This window comes from Lacerta agilis, chromosome 2, assembly GCF_009819535.1.
Source record: "Lacerta agilis isolate rLacAgi1 chromosome 2, rLacAgi1.pri, whole genome shotgun sequence".
Lineage (NCBI taxonomy): Eukaryota > Metazoa > Chordata > Lepidosauria > Squamata > Lacertidae > Lacerta > Lacerta agilis.
In genome coordinates, this window is record NC_046313.1 from 41,439,250 (window position 1) to 41,456,917 (window position 17,668).

The window sequence follows — 17,668 nt, forward strand, 5'->3', positions numbered from 1 at the left end:
GAAACCTTTTTCACATGAATCAATTCCTAGCAGGTAGCAGATAACCTATACATTCTTCAGGAAATCAGCCCTGAGTGCTCACTGGAAGGACAGAGCCTGAAGCTGAGGCTCCAGGATTTTGGCCACCTCATCAGAAGAGAAGACTCCCTGGAAAAGACCCTGATGTTGGGAAAGATGGAGGGCACAAGGAGAAGGGGACGACAGAGGACGAGATGGTTGGACAGTGTTCTCAAAGCTACCAACGTAAGTCTGACCAAACTGCGGGAGGCAGTGGAAGACAGGAGTGCCTGGCGTGCTCTGGTCCATGGGGTCACAAAGAGTCAGACATGACTAAGTGACTAAACAACAACAATAAGCAGGTAATGTTGGACCAAAGCAACTATGAAATTTACCAAGAAACCATGAACACTGTCTCTTAACTTCACCTACATCAGAGATAAAATTAGCCACCTTGAAAAAGGTGATCATTCAGCCACCATTAACTAAACCTTCCCAACTCCTTGAAGATTGCTGCAGCTATCAGGCAATTGCGAATATGCAAAGACTTCTACAGTGCATCATTGTTGGGGCTGCCTTTGAAGGCTACTCAGAAGCTTCACTTGCTTGAAAACACAACAGCCAAATAATTGACTAGGATTAAACATATGGAATCTGTCTTGTTGGTATTAAACATCTTCCCTGGTTTCTTATATGCTTCCAAGTACAGTGGTACCTCAACTTACGAATTTAATCCGTTCCGAATGCACATTCATAGGTTGAAAAATTCGTAAGTCGAAAAAAGCGATTTCCCCATAGGAATGCATTGGAAACGAAAAATTCGGAAAAATTCGTAAGTCGAGTAAACCGCATCTAAAATTTGGAAGTTGAGTAAACCCCATCTAAAACCGCCAACGGATGTCCTTTGGATGTTGAAAAATTCGTAGGCGTGCAGGCAATTTTTTCATTCGTAAATTGAAAAATTCGTATGTCAAGTAATTCGTAAGTTGAGGTACCACTGTACAATTGCAAGTGCTGGCATTGACCTGTAAAGTTATATAAAGCTGAATATCAGAATATCCCAAAGGCTGGTATACCCATACAAATCTGCCCATTCATTAAAATAATCCTCAATGGCCCTTCAGAGATTAGTCAAGTAGTGACAGGAAAGAGGGATTTTTCTGTTGCACTTATGGAACAGTTATGGAACACCCTCTTCAGAGGTGCTCATCTGTCACCTGCTATCATGAATTTTGGCCAAATAATTCAAGAGTTTTAAAAACAAACATACATTATTGTACTTATTATATGTCTGTGATCAATAAGTAAAACATTTGGCTTCAACTAGGGATGGGTGAATATGCCAATTTCAGTTTCCCTCAGTTTGTTATTTTCCAGATGTTAAATTCAGTTCTCATTTCTGCAGCAATTTTTTTAAAAAAAATCTTCATGAAAATTCATCATCCTTCACCATAAAGTTCCAGGACAAGTTACAGCAACTGAAAAACACAATATTAAAAGGTGTTCATAAAATCACAGTCACAAGGAGGTACACACATTTTTTTGTATGTAATTTTAACTAACATGCACATTTTTGCACTCAGTTTCCCCTAACAGAGTGAATTGTTGTATGTTAGTTTCACTAGTATATGTATAGATATGCACACTTTCCCCTAGTAAGTGCATTTTGGTACACACCGGAGACCTGCATCATAAAATTCAGAGATATGCAAATTTCAAGGGATATTTATACTTAGGGTTCACATACTGCTTTGAGAAATGTCAGTTACAAAATTTCTCATAAAAATGCAAAAAATAATAATGAATTTGTTCCTCATCCCATTTGAACCACTTCACCAGCCACTCCTGTACCACAAAGAAAAGAGATGCTCTGTGACTTGATGGACCTGTCACAGGCCATTCAGCTGTGGTGTCTTTTCTCATAACAGGAACAAAAAAGCCTACATTGAGACGTGCTGGGAAGAGGTACGAGTGGGAGACTTTGTGCAGCTGCAATGTAATGAGACCATCCCTGCAGACATCCTGCTGCTCCACACCTCTGATCAGAATGGGATCTGTCACTTAGAGACATCAAATCTTGACGGCGAGACGAACCTTAAACAAAGACAAGTTGTGAAAGGATTCTCTAATCAGGTATACCTGGAAGCTACTTTTGCAACTTGTCTTACCTCTGTTCTTTTAGTGGCACCTCAGTATGCAAAGAAATTTAAGAACTGTCCAGCTGGAGGGAATCTTTAGCAGGATAACTTCTAGCAAACCCATATGGTAAAATGTGCTTTGATTAGCTCACACAAGACCATTTCCACAACTGCCACCATGTTAGCTTCAGGTGCAAGATCAAACATGACTCGGAGCTTTTGTGTGGCAAAGTGGTCTGAAGAGATGTCATGTGAACCAGCCTCAAGCCTTTGGTACTGAATTACTGTGTTTGGAAAGCAAGGCAGAGAGATGGCTACTGTTTATAAAATAATGGCTGCTACACTTTGAATTTTAACACTATAGTAATCCTATATATAATATACATAGGTAGGTGCCTCTCCAAAACTATATAACTACAGCAGTGAGTGTGCCTTAATCCAGGCTGGCACAGCTGGTGGAATGCCAGCCATTTTGTGTGGCGCTTAACAAATCCCTCATTAATGCAGACAAGAAGCATGGTGGAGCAGTGAAACAAAGGTGGGCCAAGCAGATATAAAATCAGCAGGTTTACATTGTAATGCAAAAAGAAATGGTCTTCTATTTTGGGAGATCAGAATCACATAGTAACTCAAAGAGATAAAGGAAAGAGGCTTTCAAAATCTAAGAGGGAGACATTTGATTGTTCTGAAAATGAAGTTTGGACATGCCGGGGAATGGAAACTCAAGCTGGTAAAATTAAGGTGTCCAAACCTTAGAAATCTGGCCCAATTCAATGTGCTAGTACTAGCATGTAAAATGCTAAATAGTTTGGACCTGAGTACTTTTCCCAATATCAGCCACCTCAGACCTTATGTTTGGCAGGTGAGGCCTTGTTGGTGGTGTTCATGCATTCAGAATCACATTATTATCTTTGCTACTCATTCTTTAAGGAAGATGTGTGTGTGCAGCCACAAATACATTTGATGCTACATTTTACAACACTGTATAATTGATGTCTAAGCAATGATTTAATATACAAATACACACACATAAATACATAGGCCTGAAAACACACATACATTATAACTGTATTCAAAATTAGAACACATTTCAACCTGACAGACTAATAACAAATATTGGGCTCACAGTAAATTACACTGTTAAGTGGCAGTTGTTTCTGGTGTAAATTTAAATGCTTGATGTTCCTTTTTCACTACACCGCTTGTTATTCTTTCAGAAATAGTGCACTGATTTGCTCCTGACATAACAGGAACTCACTGTGGGTTTGGTTTTGTTGCAGAATGCTGAATTTGAACCAGAACTTTTCCAAAGCACAATTGTTTGCGAAAAACCCAACAACCATCTCAATCGATTTAAAGGCTATGTGTAAGTTACTGCAATGTTTATCCCTACATTCATAGATGTCTCAGACAAACTTCATTTGTACCTACCTACCTATAACCTGCACAGCTGGCACTGTTGCACAACAGAAAGCGGAACGAACCTCCCAAGATCTTCATACACTGAGCATAAAGAGTGCTCTACAGAACCACTCTTTGGTGAATCTGATGTGGACCTTGGGCAGGGTATCTGTAATATAGAAACTCTGCCCTTGTGTTCTGGTTTGAAGCCACAGCATGGCCTTGGAACAGGGTGGCTAACTTGAGGTCAGGTGTTTGGGGATTCTGTTTACCTTGGCCAGCATAGCCAATGGTCCAGGGATGATGGGAGTTAGTGGTCCAGCAACATATGATGGTCCACAGGTTAGCCACCTCTGGTTTAGAAATGTGATATATATGTGTGTGTAAGACTGAAGTCCAGTACATGGTTACCTAGAAATAAGTCTTGTTGAACTCACCAGGGCTTAATTTTTAGTAGATACCGGTATGTGTGGGATTGCACTGTAAGAGCCAAGAAATAAATGGAAAATCCTTGTCTTCCTTGTAGGGAGCAGCCTGACCTCACACGAATTGGTTTTAACAATGAAAGTCTCCTTCTTCGTGGATGCACAGTGAGGAACACAGAGGTTACAATAGGAATTGTTGTCTATGCAGGTAATGTTTTTCCCCACCCAGTTGCTGAGAGAGTGCATTTACATCTATTCAGCCCAGAAATATGATATTTCCTTTGTCCCAACAGTCATCTGTGCAACCTGAAATTTGTTTTGCACTCGCAGAGTCTCATGTAATCAAGGTAGCAATGCTGGATAAACTAACTTAGGAGTAAGTCTCACTGCATTTCATGGAACTTACTTCTGAGTAGACATGTAGGAATGCACTATAAGTATGAACAACAACAACAACAACAACAACTGTGTGTATAAACTGTTATAAACTTCATATTTGAAGGATTTACCTTTTTTAATCAGTGGGATTAATGATTTGATTTGAAATGCCATGCAGTAGAGTCATAGATTTGGCATTCCCAGTCCTCCCTTAGACCTATGTCTATATTAGACACTCATTTGTTTGCCATTGGGGTTTACCATTGTAAATGGTAGGGAGGGCAAGAGTGGCTTTAGCTAAACTTGTTGCTTTATGAAAGGTCAGTTTATGGGGATAAAATGTGCATCAATGATACTGTTTGGCTGCCATACCCGTGAGTATGTTTAGATACAGATTTGTGCTGTTTGTGTTTTAATTGTGTTTTGTATTTTCTTCTTAAGCAAAGACACCCTGAGAACTTTTATAAAAGAGAGGGGAATTAAATAAAAAGGTTATATTTGAGCAATACCTAACCAGGAATGGCCACAAACAGTCTGAAGGAAGACAAACATGGCTTGCCCCACTTGGTGATCCAGAATAGGTACCCAGAGAAGCTACTTAAAAGAGAACTGAGTACACTGTGAAGAAGGAGCTTTTATAATAGAGGAAGAACCTGGTTCCCTCTGTGTATCTGAAGAAGTGTGCATGCACACGAAAGCTCATACCAAGAACAAACTCAGTTGGTCTCTAAGGTGCTACTGGAAAGAATTTCCTATTTTGTTTCTGGTTCCCTCCAGATGTTGATGGACAACAACTGGTCATTGACTGTACTGGCTGCAGCTGTTGAATGAGAGTTGGAGTCAAACAATATCTGGAAGGCCACAGGTTGCCTTTCCCTTTTTAGGGGTTCCAGGGCTCCAAGACTTTTTGATCTACTGCTCTGTCCTGTGCTCTCTTGCCTGGAAGTATTGCTGAAAACAATGCAACTTGCTCTGAGTAAACTGGGAATGTCAGCATGTTACCCAATTGCATGCCCTTGGACATCCATGAAAAAAGAAAGTTGCAGCTGTGGTTGTGATCCTGATCAAGACTGTCATTCCAAAAAGAGAGTATTTTGAACTAACTTCCTTCCCATGCTATGCCTGTTTCAATGACAGCTCCTGACTTTAGGACTGTGCCTTTAGGAATACTGTGGAGGACCTAAAGGCACATTTTAGGAATATTCGTTCCTAATAAATCCCTCTGCAAAACTGTCTATTTGCATCTGAGACCTTTGATGCTGGGACTGTCACTTGATATCTTGTTCACATACAGCTCCACAGCGGCCATGCTCAGAGCAAGGGAAAGCAGGGAACTCGGAAATCACCATGAGGGGTACAGAATAAAGTCTGGTTTCCCTTTCATGTTTCGTGGTTAGAACTTCAAATACCCGTCCACTGAAATTGGAGCAATTTGATTCTAATTTAGTACACATTTTCTTTTTGGGCCTGCTGTTTTGTTGGTACTTCAGATTCACTTCAAGAAGAGCTAAGTAACATTAAAATTACTCACTGCTGGATCTGACATATTGGGCTTTCTTTATTTTCACACAGAAAGTGCACTAGCAGCTTCTCATTAAGTCAATTTGGTTGCTGTGAAATAGTCAAACATACTTAAAAATCAGTCGGCCATCTAATTAGATTCTAACACTTTTAAGTACTTTGTCTCTTCTAACCTCAAGTAGCTGTTCATTGTGAAAACAGTGTATGTTTCTACAGTTTTCAGACACTGAAACAAAATCCCTTTCTTTGCTGACTATAAGGAAGTGACTCAAAAAGAAATATCCTGCACTAATAATGGTAATAGTTATAGCAGGTTATAGTAATGGTAATGGTTGCACGAGCTTACCAGTCCCCCCAAACAGTATATTCAAGTAATACTTCCAGGAGGTAGATTGGTTGTAAAATGTATTTCACTGAGTAACATGCTCAATATTGTAGTACTAGGAAACTGTGCTGATTTTAAAGTAAGGTATCTCTAGTCTTTAGTGTAGAACTGGGTGGAACATAACAGTTGTCTTGCTGGATCAGATCCCACAGCAACCAGATGGGCCTCAGCAGGGCTGTCTTAAGGAAATCCGGCACCCTGGCACGAAGATCCCTTGCACTCCGCCAGGCAGGGCCAGGCGCAGCGGGCGGCCGAGGGCATGGCAGGCAGGGACGCCGAACTCGCGCTCCACCGGGCAGGGCCAGGCGCGGCGGGCAGCCGGAGGGCACGGAGGGGCAGGTGGGGATGCTGCCAGCTGTGCTCCACCTCCGCCTCCACCTGCTCGGCCGAAGCGGCAGCGCAGCACTGCCGTCCAGGGACCCCTGGCTGCAGCGCCGACGGGAGGCTCACCAACGGCCTCCCCGCGTCTGCAGCCCAGGAAGAGGTGGCTGAGAGCGGCACTGCCAGCGGGGCTGGAGGCACAGGCGCCCTCCTTAGGCTATGGTGCCTTGCATCAGTAGCCTCAATGGCTACGACATCCCTGGGCCTCAGGAGCTCACAAGCAGAGCATGATGGAGACAAGCATCATCTGTGGCATGTTCCCTGCACCTGTTAAACAGAGATTTACTGCTTCAAAGCACAAAGTTTCCTTTTAACTGTTATGGCTAATAGCAATTGATAGATTGATCCTATATGTGTCTAATCCCTTAGAGCTAGGTAAGGTAGTGAGCATCATAACATATATTCTGGCAATGAATTGTATATTTTAATGATATAATGTGTGAGGAGGGACTTCCTTTTAATGCACAGAACCTCTGGGAACGGCAGTGAGAATTCCTCTCTGTTCATTTTAAAAGGTTGCTGGGATAAAGCTCTGCTTTCCCCTGGTGGATTATTCCTCAGCAAGGCATCTACCCTAGAAACAATATTAGCCTTAGGTTGTGTACAAACATATACATGCACATCCCATGTTTTTTTTCCCTTTGGCTGTTCTATAGCAGCTTCCCCACGCAGGTGGACATCTTACCCTTTTTTTATTCTTAGAGAGCTGAACGTACATTTATTCAATCAACAGCCCAGCCCTATGCATGTTTACTTGAAGATTAGTCCTGCTGTTTTCTATGGGACTACTTCCCTGGTATAAGTGGGTTTAGGACTACTGACTAAATAATACACTCTCCCATTTTACATGCATACATACAAGCTGAATCCATTTTTAAAACATTGAAAAGGGGCTTCAGGGAGGAGTGTGTAGGTGAGTTTGCTGACACTGGTTTCCTCTGGCTTCTTTTGTAAATGGCAGAGCTGGTCAACATGCAGTGTGTACAAACTATGTACAACTCAAAATACACTTAGTGGTGTTTTATACCAATTTACCTAGGGCAGGCACTAGACTAAGGTTCTTGTAAATTCAGCAAACCCCCTTAATCGTTTTTTAAAGATTTGTATTTTGTTGGTTACTTTCCACATACTAATTTGTTCTAATAAGGAGGGCAGTTTTAGTGGCAAGTGAATACATTGTTACCCGCCTCCCCAAACTCTGCTGAGCAGCTGCACAAGATTCCAGGGGTTGCAGGAATGCTGCTCACGGTTAATGTTTCCTTTGGGAATGAGGCACAATTTGATGCAACCTGAGCCTATGTGCCAGCTTATTCCGTAGCAGCAGCAACAATGAGCCCAGTGCCATCCTTTCTCTGATGCGTATTTTGCACTGCAGGGCACAACCCAGCTAAGGGTTCCTATCTCTGCTTCCTGGTTACACCATTCCTAACTCTAACCCCATAGCTTCTCTGTTTTCCTTTTCTATCTGAGAAGAGGGGGAAGTCTCACATTTGCATTCTCACACCTATTTCCTTTGATCCTGTGTTGTGCCAGAGACCCCAGCTACAGGGAGGGGATGCTATAACCAAATAATTCAATCCCTGTATCGGACAGCCACATATTCCTGTATTGCAGGGGGTTGTACTAGATGATCCTCAGGGTCCCTTGCAACTCTATGATTCTATATCTATATCTATATGAATGTAAAGAATGTTATAAGGAAAAAACTGCTCCTTTATCCCTTATGGGTATCCAAGAGCCCATATAGAGTCCTTATGTAGGTTTCTATCTGTAGGAGAAAATAACAGAGGCCAACCAGAGAGTATTGAGAAGAAAAGCAGCTAGTAAGCATTATCTTTATTAAACTGTTGCAACAGGGTCCCCCACTCCCCCACGCAGGGAGGGAGGAGAGGAACCCAGAACACTGGTGGGCAAGCTCTTATATAGACTTTTGAAATTGCCTACCCTGTAGCTCAAGACCACCCTCCAGAAAACATCATACATACATCACAGAAAGAGGTGGTCCCCAGCATTAATTTGAGTGTGTTGCTTCTCTCCTGTCTGCCAGGATACCTGATAATGCCTTATCTGATTGCCTTTTCTGGGTAGCCTGGCCATTCCTTTGAGATGGTAAATACTTAGTTCTTCAATCCCTTGCGCATATTGATAGTGTGCTCAGCTTAACTAACAGATACTTGCCAGACTGTATTTACAGGGAGGTGTAAGCCCCTACAGTCCAAAGCTAATTGGAAAGCTTTTCCCATTTCCTTCCTCCTCGCAGAGAAATATTTGAGGTCAATTTGGGAGACTCAAAATGGCTTCAGGATCGTTCTCCTGTACTATTTCAGACACGTGGTTTATATACTTATGTATGTGTTTGGCTTGTACATTTATGAACATCGTGTGTGTGTGTGTGTGACCTTAGAATTCCTAAAACAAGAAAAAGGAGGTTTTAGTTTACAGCTTGTAATAAACAGGTACAGAAGCCAAGTAAGAGATTTGAAGGCACCTTGTGTGTGCAGGGCCTTCATCTGGGAATCTGATATGGGATTAGAGATCTCACAAGAGCCAGAGGCAAAAGTGGGCCAAGCAACAAATGTAAAATTTATCTTTTTAGAGCAGATTGGCTTCAATACACACTCACACACACCCCTCCATCCTCCTAAAGGGATTATCAGAGTTCAAGGACACATTCCAGCCAAGCAGAAGCTCTTGAGGTGTGAAGCAGGACCACCAAGGGATGTGGCTTGCAAAAAAGTTCCAAGAGCCAAATAAAGAAGCTGGTGGGCTTCATTTGGTTCCCCACTCCTCTTTTAGAACTTCTAAAGTTCTCGCACAAATGCATGTCTGTTTTTTAAAAGTGCCCTCCTAAAAATTGCTTTGAAATACTTGGTGACCTCACAAACACAGGAAAGCCAAACTGTTTATATTCGTGTGTTGTTGTTTTTTAAATGTCTTTATTAAAGATTTTTTTGGGTTGCAAAAGTACATACATCATCTTTATTTTCAGATCATAAAGTCCTTTTTACAAGTCATTTATATTCAATGTGAGACTTAATGTTGTATACATGAATTTATCTAAAGTCTAGCTTTCAACCATTCTTAAGATGATAAAGCCGTATGACTTTTCCTTCCTCTTCTTCTCTTTCTTGAAGGCCCTGAAACAAAAGCCATGTTAAACAACAGAGGTCCTCGTTATAAACGCAGCAAAATAGAACAACGTCTGAATATTGATATATTCTTTTGTGTGGGGCTGCTCTTCATCATGTGTCTCACTGGAGCACTAGGTATGGAGTAATGATGGAAACTTTGTTCCTGGATTTCAAGAAGCCTTTGCAATAGTAATGTGCTTCACTGCTAAAATGAATAGCTTATTTTTGGTGGGCTTCCTAGATTGCTGCTGAGAGAACCAATTGCTTTCAATATGTAGCAGGGAAAAGGATTGCTTTGTAGCAATTTTACGATAATCCTGTCCTACTGTGACCACGATTTGCAGGGGTATCAAACTCTGATGAAAACAACACTATTGAGCCTTCCACAAATAAATATTTGGCAGGTCATGTAAAGGTTCCTGTAATTGTATCCTGGTTTCTAAGTGGCAATACACAAGTGAGTTGCAAAACACTGCGCTATGCGTTGCGAGGTTTCATAGTGAGTTTCCTTTTCCCAGCATAAAGTGCCCTGGAGAAATGTGGCATGACATGGCAGTAAGCCAGTAAATTAACCAGACTAGTACTGAAGGACCCAGAAGTGAAGAATCATCTTCAGCTGAACAACAGCACAGATTTAATTATTATATTTTACTGTTGGTACTTCAGCTCGAAATGAGTTTCTTGACTTAACTGACATTGCAACTTGATCGCTTTTCCGGGTGGATGGTGGGTGTTCATCAGAAAAAGATAAGGGGTTCAGGCCAGGTGGGATGAAAACACAGGTGACTTACAGCACAATCCTTTACAAGCCTATTCAGGAACAGGGACAGCTCAGCGTATGCTGGAGCCCTAAGCTACCGTACGTTAAATTTAAGAGGCCCCATAGCGTTACCAAAAGATGTGTATTATTCTAACAGAAAGGGAAATGAAAATAGAAATAATAATTTGTTATATTTGCAAATATCCTGGTACATAGTCAAGGATGCAACTAAAAATTGACAATCTAACAAAAGCACTGGTCTTGCAATCGTCCTTTTTTTTTAACCAATTGTATGGAACGTGAAATAAAGTGACTCTGTTTATTTAGAGGCCCTTCATAAGATGAATCCCTAAACTGTAGCTTTGTAATGGTCCAGCTTCTTATATGCTTTATTATTTTACTTCTACAGTGGTGCCCCGCTAGACGAAAATAATTCATTCTACGAGTGTCTTCGTAGAGCGAATTTTTCGTCTAGCAAAGCGGCAATGGAGCGCGGATGTTTTCGCGCCAAAAAAAAATTTCGTCTTGCGAGGCAGCCCCATAGACTTTTTTGTCTTGTGGGGCAGCCTTCCGCTAGCGAATGCCTTTCGTCTAGCGAGTTTTTTGTCTAGCGAGGCATTCGTCTAGCAGGGCACCACTGTATGTAATTGTTGCTAAAGTTTGTGTTCCTACTTAACAGGCAGTATATGAATTGAGTAATCTCCCTTGTGCCCAGTGTGCACTTTTGCAGGCTTATTCTTCTAATGTAGTTTGTATTTTTATGCAGGTCATGGCATTTGGAATGGGCTCTTCTTAGAATACCCCTTGTTTGTCATTCCCGATATAAATGGCAGCTATCTTGCTCCAGCTCTTGCGGGTTTCTACATGTTCCTGACAATGATAATCCTCTTACAGGTGGGAAAGTATTTATTGCTAATGAGGAAATAGGTTTAAGAATGAGGATTAAGTCTGATTGAAATTGGGCTGGGGGAAAGGGTGCTTGCTTCCAAGTAACTGATAAGTTTATACTGTAAACTGTGTAAATTGAGCAATGATATGGCTATGAGTCTGAGTGTTATCTGTGAGTCACAGTTCTCAGACGGGCGGGGTATAAATAATAAATTAATAAAAATCATTACCGGTATATTAGCTCATCTCAGCCATGAACTCAACAGCCTTGGACAAACCTGTCCCTCTCTTTCTCTCACTCCCAGCCTCCCCCTCCCATCTTGGGGAGAGGGGAGTGAAATACCAGGGGTCAGCAAACTTTTTCAGCAGGGAGCCGGTCCACTGTCCCTCAGACCTTGTGGGGGGCCGGATTATATTTTTTGGGGGAAATGAATGAATTCCTATGCCCCACAAATAACCCAGAGATGCATTCTACTCATGTAAAAACATGCTGCTTCCCAGACTTTCCACGGGCCAGATTTAGAAGGTGATTGGGCCGGATTCGGCCCCCGGGCCTTAATTTGCCTTAATAAGCATCACTGAAGTAATCATATGAAGCACTTTGAGCATGCAAAAGTCCTGTATAAATTCTCTGTTGCTTTTCCAGCAGACAACATTATTAGAGACAGAGAGGAATGTTACAGTGTTAGTATTAATCCTCCCAGCCGCATCCTGCAATATTACTGCAGGACTTTAGAACATTGCTGTAGACTATTTGGCTTCTCCTTGTTTATAGGAAATATTCTTCCTGTCTCCCTTTATATACTAGAAACCTAATATATAAAACAAATGACCCAGCCAGACATTGCTTTGGGAGCCCCATGATCAGATATCCTGTGTTGCTACTTTTTCAAAAGGTTGAAGTCGTGTACATGGGTGGGAAGAATCAGATCACAGCTGCCCCGCCAATAGAGGAGGGTGTTGTTTTTACCTTGTCCACTGTAGCCTTTTCTCCATTCAGATCACACCATCACTGAGCTGCTGTTTGCTTTGTGGAGCGAAACATGCAGGTTTCATGTGGCTTCTGCCCTTTGGAGCAGATACAGCTCCAGGGACCAAATCTGGACTGGAGAGAAAGCACAAAAGGGAAGGCCAGAGGTCCCATTCACGTCACTCACCATAGCTCCTCTCAGCCCATTTAAAGCTTTTAGATAAATACAATGCTGGTCCTGAAGGTTGGGGGATTTTCCATAGTGGCATTTGATATGGTCCAGGGGCAGAAGCCAGAAAGAGGAAATGTAGGGTTGCCATATTCCCCAAAGTGAAAATCAGGAAATATTCTTTTTTTAAAAAAAGCCCTACTTGCCATACATCCAAGTTTTCCCAGACATTTTGTTGATTTAACAAAAATCCACCTGGATCCCATTTTGGCATCCCAGTTTTCAGGATGGCAGCCTTAAAGGTTAGGGTGCTCACATACAAATGTAGAGGAGCCCATTTAATCCATTATGCTAATATTCTTTTGGTTTTCAGTAGCAAGTTAACTCACCTCAGCTGTTAAAGGTGCATGGCCCCAGTCCTCCATTTTATCTTTTCAACTAATTGATACTTCAACCAACAAAGTTCAACCAAACTGGCTAATGAAAAAATAAATAATTCCCATGACACTAAATATTAGCACTAAATTTCAGTATCAGTGTAGGGATAAAAAGATAAATTGGGATTGAGATGTGTCCAGATAGTGATTTTTGAGGCCCATGTGAGAGATAAGAAAAAGACATTTATTTTCCATTTTATTGTAGTAGCTGATGGCATGTCAATAAATAAATATGGTTATGAATGACAAACAACCTTCTGAGCTGTTTGTAGAACTCCAAAGGGAAGCTATATTTTACATTAGAAATGTAACTGAGCCCATTCAGCAAGGGTGGGGAGGGAGAGATGACATATTTTGTTTTTCATAACAAATATGAGCAATGTAAGCTTCTCGTTACAGACTGTGTTTAAGATTAATATTAGCTTTCCAGAAGATACCTCTGGGAGTTTGACCTCATATAAGCCTACTGTTAATATGTCTGTGTATTATTACCACATGAATACTGCATGTCTGTTTCCTATATTTATAGGCCACCCCATAGCAAAAAGTTCTCCAAATTAGGAAGATGTAAAAGCTGCAGCAAAATTTGTAATATCTAGAAAAAACCAACATGTACTTGCCTGGTGTTCAAGGCATGAAAGTAGGCACTAAGTAGGTTTCCCAGAGGAGGGCATTCCACCACTGGGGTGCCACTCCTGAAAAGCCTCTTTCACTCATTACCAGGTGCTTCACATGTTCCTCTGACAAGTCAATAGGCTTATTGTTCTAGTTGAAGGTCATGACACATTCCTCTCATGACAATCTCAGGGTACATGTCAAAAGAGGCAATCCTTCAGGTGTTGTGTGCCCAAACTGTGAAGGGTTCTGAAGGCCAAAGCCAGGTTTTTGGATTGGGCCTGGAAGTGTGGATTTGACTGAGGGCTAATCCACACTTCTGCCTGTCCCATACCTAGAAAGAACTGGTCTGAGCAGTTGTCTCCTTGCCCCACTCCTTTCCAAGGAAAAACCCACTCTTTTGCTCTAAATCAGAGCAAATGTCAATCTGGAGAACCCCGAATTGCTGTTTGCTCCAAAAGTGATTTTCCGGGGGGGGGGGGACAGTAGATCAAGAGGAAGTGTGAACTGGCCCTGTTGTAGATACCAAAGCACAATTGTTAGCACATTTGAAACATCTCATACTTCCAAGGATATTAGTTGCTACACTCTTGTATGGAAAGTTTTTTCTGGCTATGGCTGACTTCTGTTGCACAGTCATGCATCCTTGTCCTGTAGTATGAATCTCTTGACAGTACATCACTCCTGTATAAAGGTGGAAAGTTATTTGGTTCTCCGTAGCAGTTCATTTCAATGTCCAAATCTCTTTTGTCCAAATCTCTAGCTAGTGTCTTGTCCAAATCTCTAGCTAGTGTCTGGCAATCCAAAGGCTTTAGGGGCACAACCAACACATTCACTGTGGAGCCTAGACAGCAATGAGAAAATGTGTGGGTATTTTTGCTGTCAACTTTTATCTACTGGGTTTTTTAGTTAGTTCCCTCCAGGAAGTCTTGTTAGAGCAGCCAGCGTGAAAACTTGCTTCCAATGAATTTCTAACATTCTGGGCAATGTTCTCTTTCAGATTTTGATCCCCATTTCCCTCTATGTATCCATTGAACTAGTCAAGCTAGGTCAAGTCTTCTTGATTCATAATGATATCGACCTGTACAATGAAGAACTAGACTTACCCATACAGTGTCGAGCACTAAATATCACTGAAGACCTGGGGCAAATCCAGTACATATTCTCTGACAAAACAGGGACCCTGACGGAGAATAAGATGGTGTTTCGACGTTGTACAATTGATGGGAGAGAATTCTCACATCAGGAAAATGGTAAGACATGTGCACTGTCTCTCTATAACCCTGGGCTACATTGAGTGTGAAACATGGTCTTTCTGCCATATAATCTGGAAGTTGCTTTGGAAGACAGAGGATCTTAGCTTTCTTCCCCTTTGTAAAGTCATGTTTAGCACATACGGATGTAAAGAAAGTTTTTGAGCAGCTTTACCTGTATCCCCCAGCAGCCACTGAGGAAGTGGGAGATGTAGACTGTACAACCAAGCCGTTTGAAGGGTGTTTGTGCCCACCTGTCTGCAGGTAGGGAGGCTGGGTCACATAGTACAGCCATCTGGCAGCAGAGGAGCCTCCAGCAATTGGAACCTTTGTGACCCATTTCTTCAACTCTCCATTGCTGCTCTATGACAACCTCTAAGGTACAAGCAAACTCCCACCGTCCCCTTTGCCCTCTCTCCAGCTATATGCAGGGCTATGTAGGGGTACGAGTACTAGATAGCCCTATTCTGAGCCTGAATTTTATGCATGAAATGAGTGGGGAAGCAAGCCCAGGATGCCAGAGGCAAAGGTGCTTAGGCTGTTGTGTATTTCTTTGTTTCATTGATATCCTTGCTTTATTTATTAAAAATCCTGCTTTTATTCCAAGCAGCTCAAGATGGCATATACATTTTTCTCCCCCTCACCTTTTTCTCCTTCCAACAATCCTGTGAGGGAGGTGAGGCTGGGAGCTGGCAATGGGTCCAAGGTTCACATCTGAGTGGGGATTTGCATCCTCGTCTACCAAGTCCAACTCTTCAACCACTACACTACATTGACCCGATCCAGTCCAATGGGCTAAGAGCTCTGCTTGTGCGCTGCTCCTACACGTTATGCACATGCTGAAACTCTGCACTTTGTCCTCCATTGGTGAGGACAGAATCATGGCCTTGCAACCTTCAGGGGGTCTGGTTTGAGGAGGTCTATATGAAGCTGGACAGAAGGATTGTCTGGGACGAGTCTCTCTTCAAATAATGATGGTGATAATGCAGCACATTTATTTTATCTCTTATAGCCAGGAGACTAGAAACGTACAAGGAATTGGATTCAGATACTGAAGACTGCGTGAAATATTTGAGCCTACCTCCAAATGAAGGTGGAGAAATTCTCAGGCGGACGAGCACTGCTAAGCCCTTAAGGAGGTGGCAGAGTGCTCGGGCTCGGTTTCAGGGACACACAAGGCACACAAGGCAGAGATCTCTGGGTGGCACCTCTCAGTCTCAAGTGGCATTTAGCAGTACCATTGTAAGTAACACCTTTTGCTTTTTTTAATTATAAAGTCTCTCTCCTGCACTGTGGGAGTAAGGGCTTGCAATGGGGCCATGCTCTAAGTCAGTGGTTTTCAACCAGTGTGCCATGGCACCCTGGAGTGCTTTGAATTATAATCAGGGGTGCCGCGGGCAACACTGGCTTCTGTCCCTCTTTCCTTCCTTCCCTCCCTCCTCTGATGCCTTCTTGCATATATGCCTCCCAAAGGCTTACACAGCTGATTGTTGCAGCAGCCCAGGCTACAAGCTCCCCAGGTGAATGGTGCATCTGGGTCTGGCCAGGGGCTGCCCTCTGTGGGGCAGTGTGAGGAGGCACCTCTCTTTGCAATGGTGTGGGGGACACCTCAGAGACCAGGGGCAGTGGCAGCGGCTGCCTAGAAGATTCCCAAGGAGAGGGGAGAGGGGAGGAAGGAAGCTGAGGGAACACTCCACAAGGGGAGGCGTTTGAAAAAGGGTGAGAGGCTGCCAGCTCTGCAGGCAAGGGGTGACATAACTCCCACAGGGGAGCCGCAGAAAGAATATAGTTGGTCAACGGAGCTGTGGACCCCAAAAGGTTGAAAGCCTCTGCTCTAAGTTGTAATTGTGGTAAGGAAGGTGAAATGCAAGGCTGCAAGGTGGTTGCCAGAGGCCGCAAGCAAAATGTGTTTTGAGGACCTTTAGCTATATATTTATGGAGGCCTGCTCTGGGCCTGGTGATACGCAAATCCAGGGCAAATTTTCCCTGATTTATCTCCTCTCATTTGGCCATTGCTATTCTGTTACACCAAGCAAAGAGATGCAAAGAGCTAGTCCTAGGTTCTTGCATAGCCTGCTGCTTGATGGCGAACAATTGGTGGTTCATTCACAGGTCATTAATCAGGTTGACCCTTTATCTTTGTGGAAGCCACCTGAAACCACAATTATCTATGGATGGGTGAGAAATTCAGTTCTGTTCACATTTAAAAGAGGACCTATCTAATTTAGGTTGCCAAACATCCCCAGTTCCTGGGGACAGTCCCTGGATTTGCAAATCTGTCCCTGGACAAATTCCGTCCCCGGAATGTACCCAGATTTGCAAATCTGTCCCCAGAAAGCATGGCAGCGGCAGCCTCAGCAGCCCAGAGCCAGCCTGTTAGTGCCGTGGTGCAGGAAAAATGGCGGGCGCCACGGCAGTGGGCAGCTAGCAACTCCTGAGGCCAGCCAGAGCCAACTGCACTACCAGGCTGCTCCTCCTGGGCAACGGCCACCCACCCATGACTCCCGAGGCTCCCCTGATCTGTCAAAACAAAGGGGGAAGGGGGAAGGAGATCGGGGAAGGCTCGGGAGTCACGGGTGGGTGGCGCACTGTTGCCCAGTTTTTTTTTAAAAAAACCTCTGCACATTTATGTTTCACAGGGTGCGAAAGAATGGCTTTGCATTCCATTTATACAATATGCATGTGTGTTTGGGCCCAGGGTCTTTTGCCTCACCATCCCCACTACTGACTTCCTGTTGCTACTCAGCTTCCAAAAAAAAAAAATAATGTGTACTCGGATTCTTTGGAACAAATCTGGTAACCATAATCTAATTTGCACT

The 17,668-nt window shown here is 42.9% G+C and overlaps 1 protein-coding gene across 4 annotated transcripts in view; it reads left to right on the plus strand.

Annotated features, from left to right (window-relative positions):
- The window catches only part of ATP10B (ATPase phospholipid transporting 10B (putative)), a 62,946-nt gene that overhangs the window by 24,730 nt on the left and 20,548 nt on the right, over nt 1-17,668 (plus strand). For 2 of the 4 annotated variants that reach the window (XM_033139804.1, XM_033139805.1), the window contains 7 exons: nt 1,893-2,130; nt 3,416-3,501; nt 4,063-4,169; nt 9,761-9,892; nt 11,284-11,411; nt 14,597-14,849; nt 15,862-16,091. In XM_033139804.1, the coding sequence (XP_032995695.1) occupies nt 1,893-2,130; nt 3,416-3,501; nt 4,063-4,169; nt 9,761-9,892; nt 11,284-11,411; nt 14,597-14,849; nt 15,862-16,091 (1,174 nt within the window). The remainder of the gene's footprint in view (nt 1-1,892; nt 2,131-3,415; nt 3,502-4,062; nt 4,170-9,760; nt 9,893-11,283; nt 11,412-14,596; nt 14,850-15,861; nt 16,092-17,668) is intronic. The other 2 variants (XM_033139806.1, XM_033139807.1) reach the window with 1 other exon arrangement.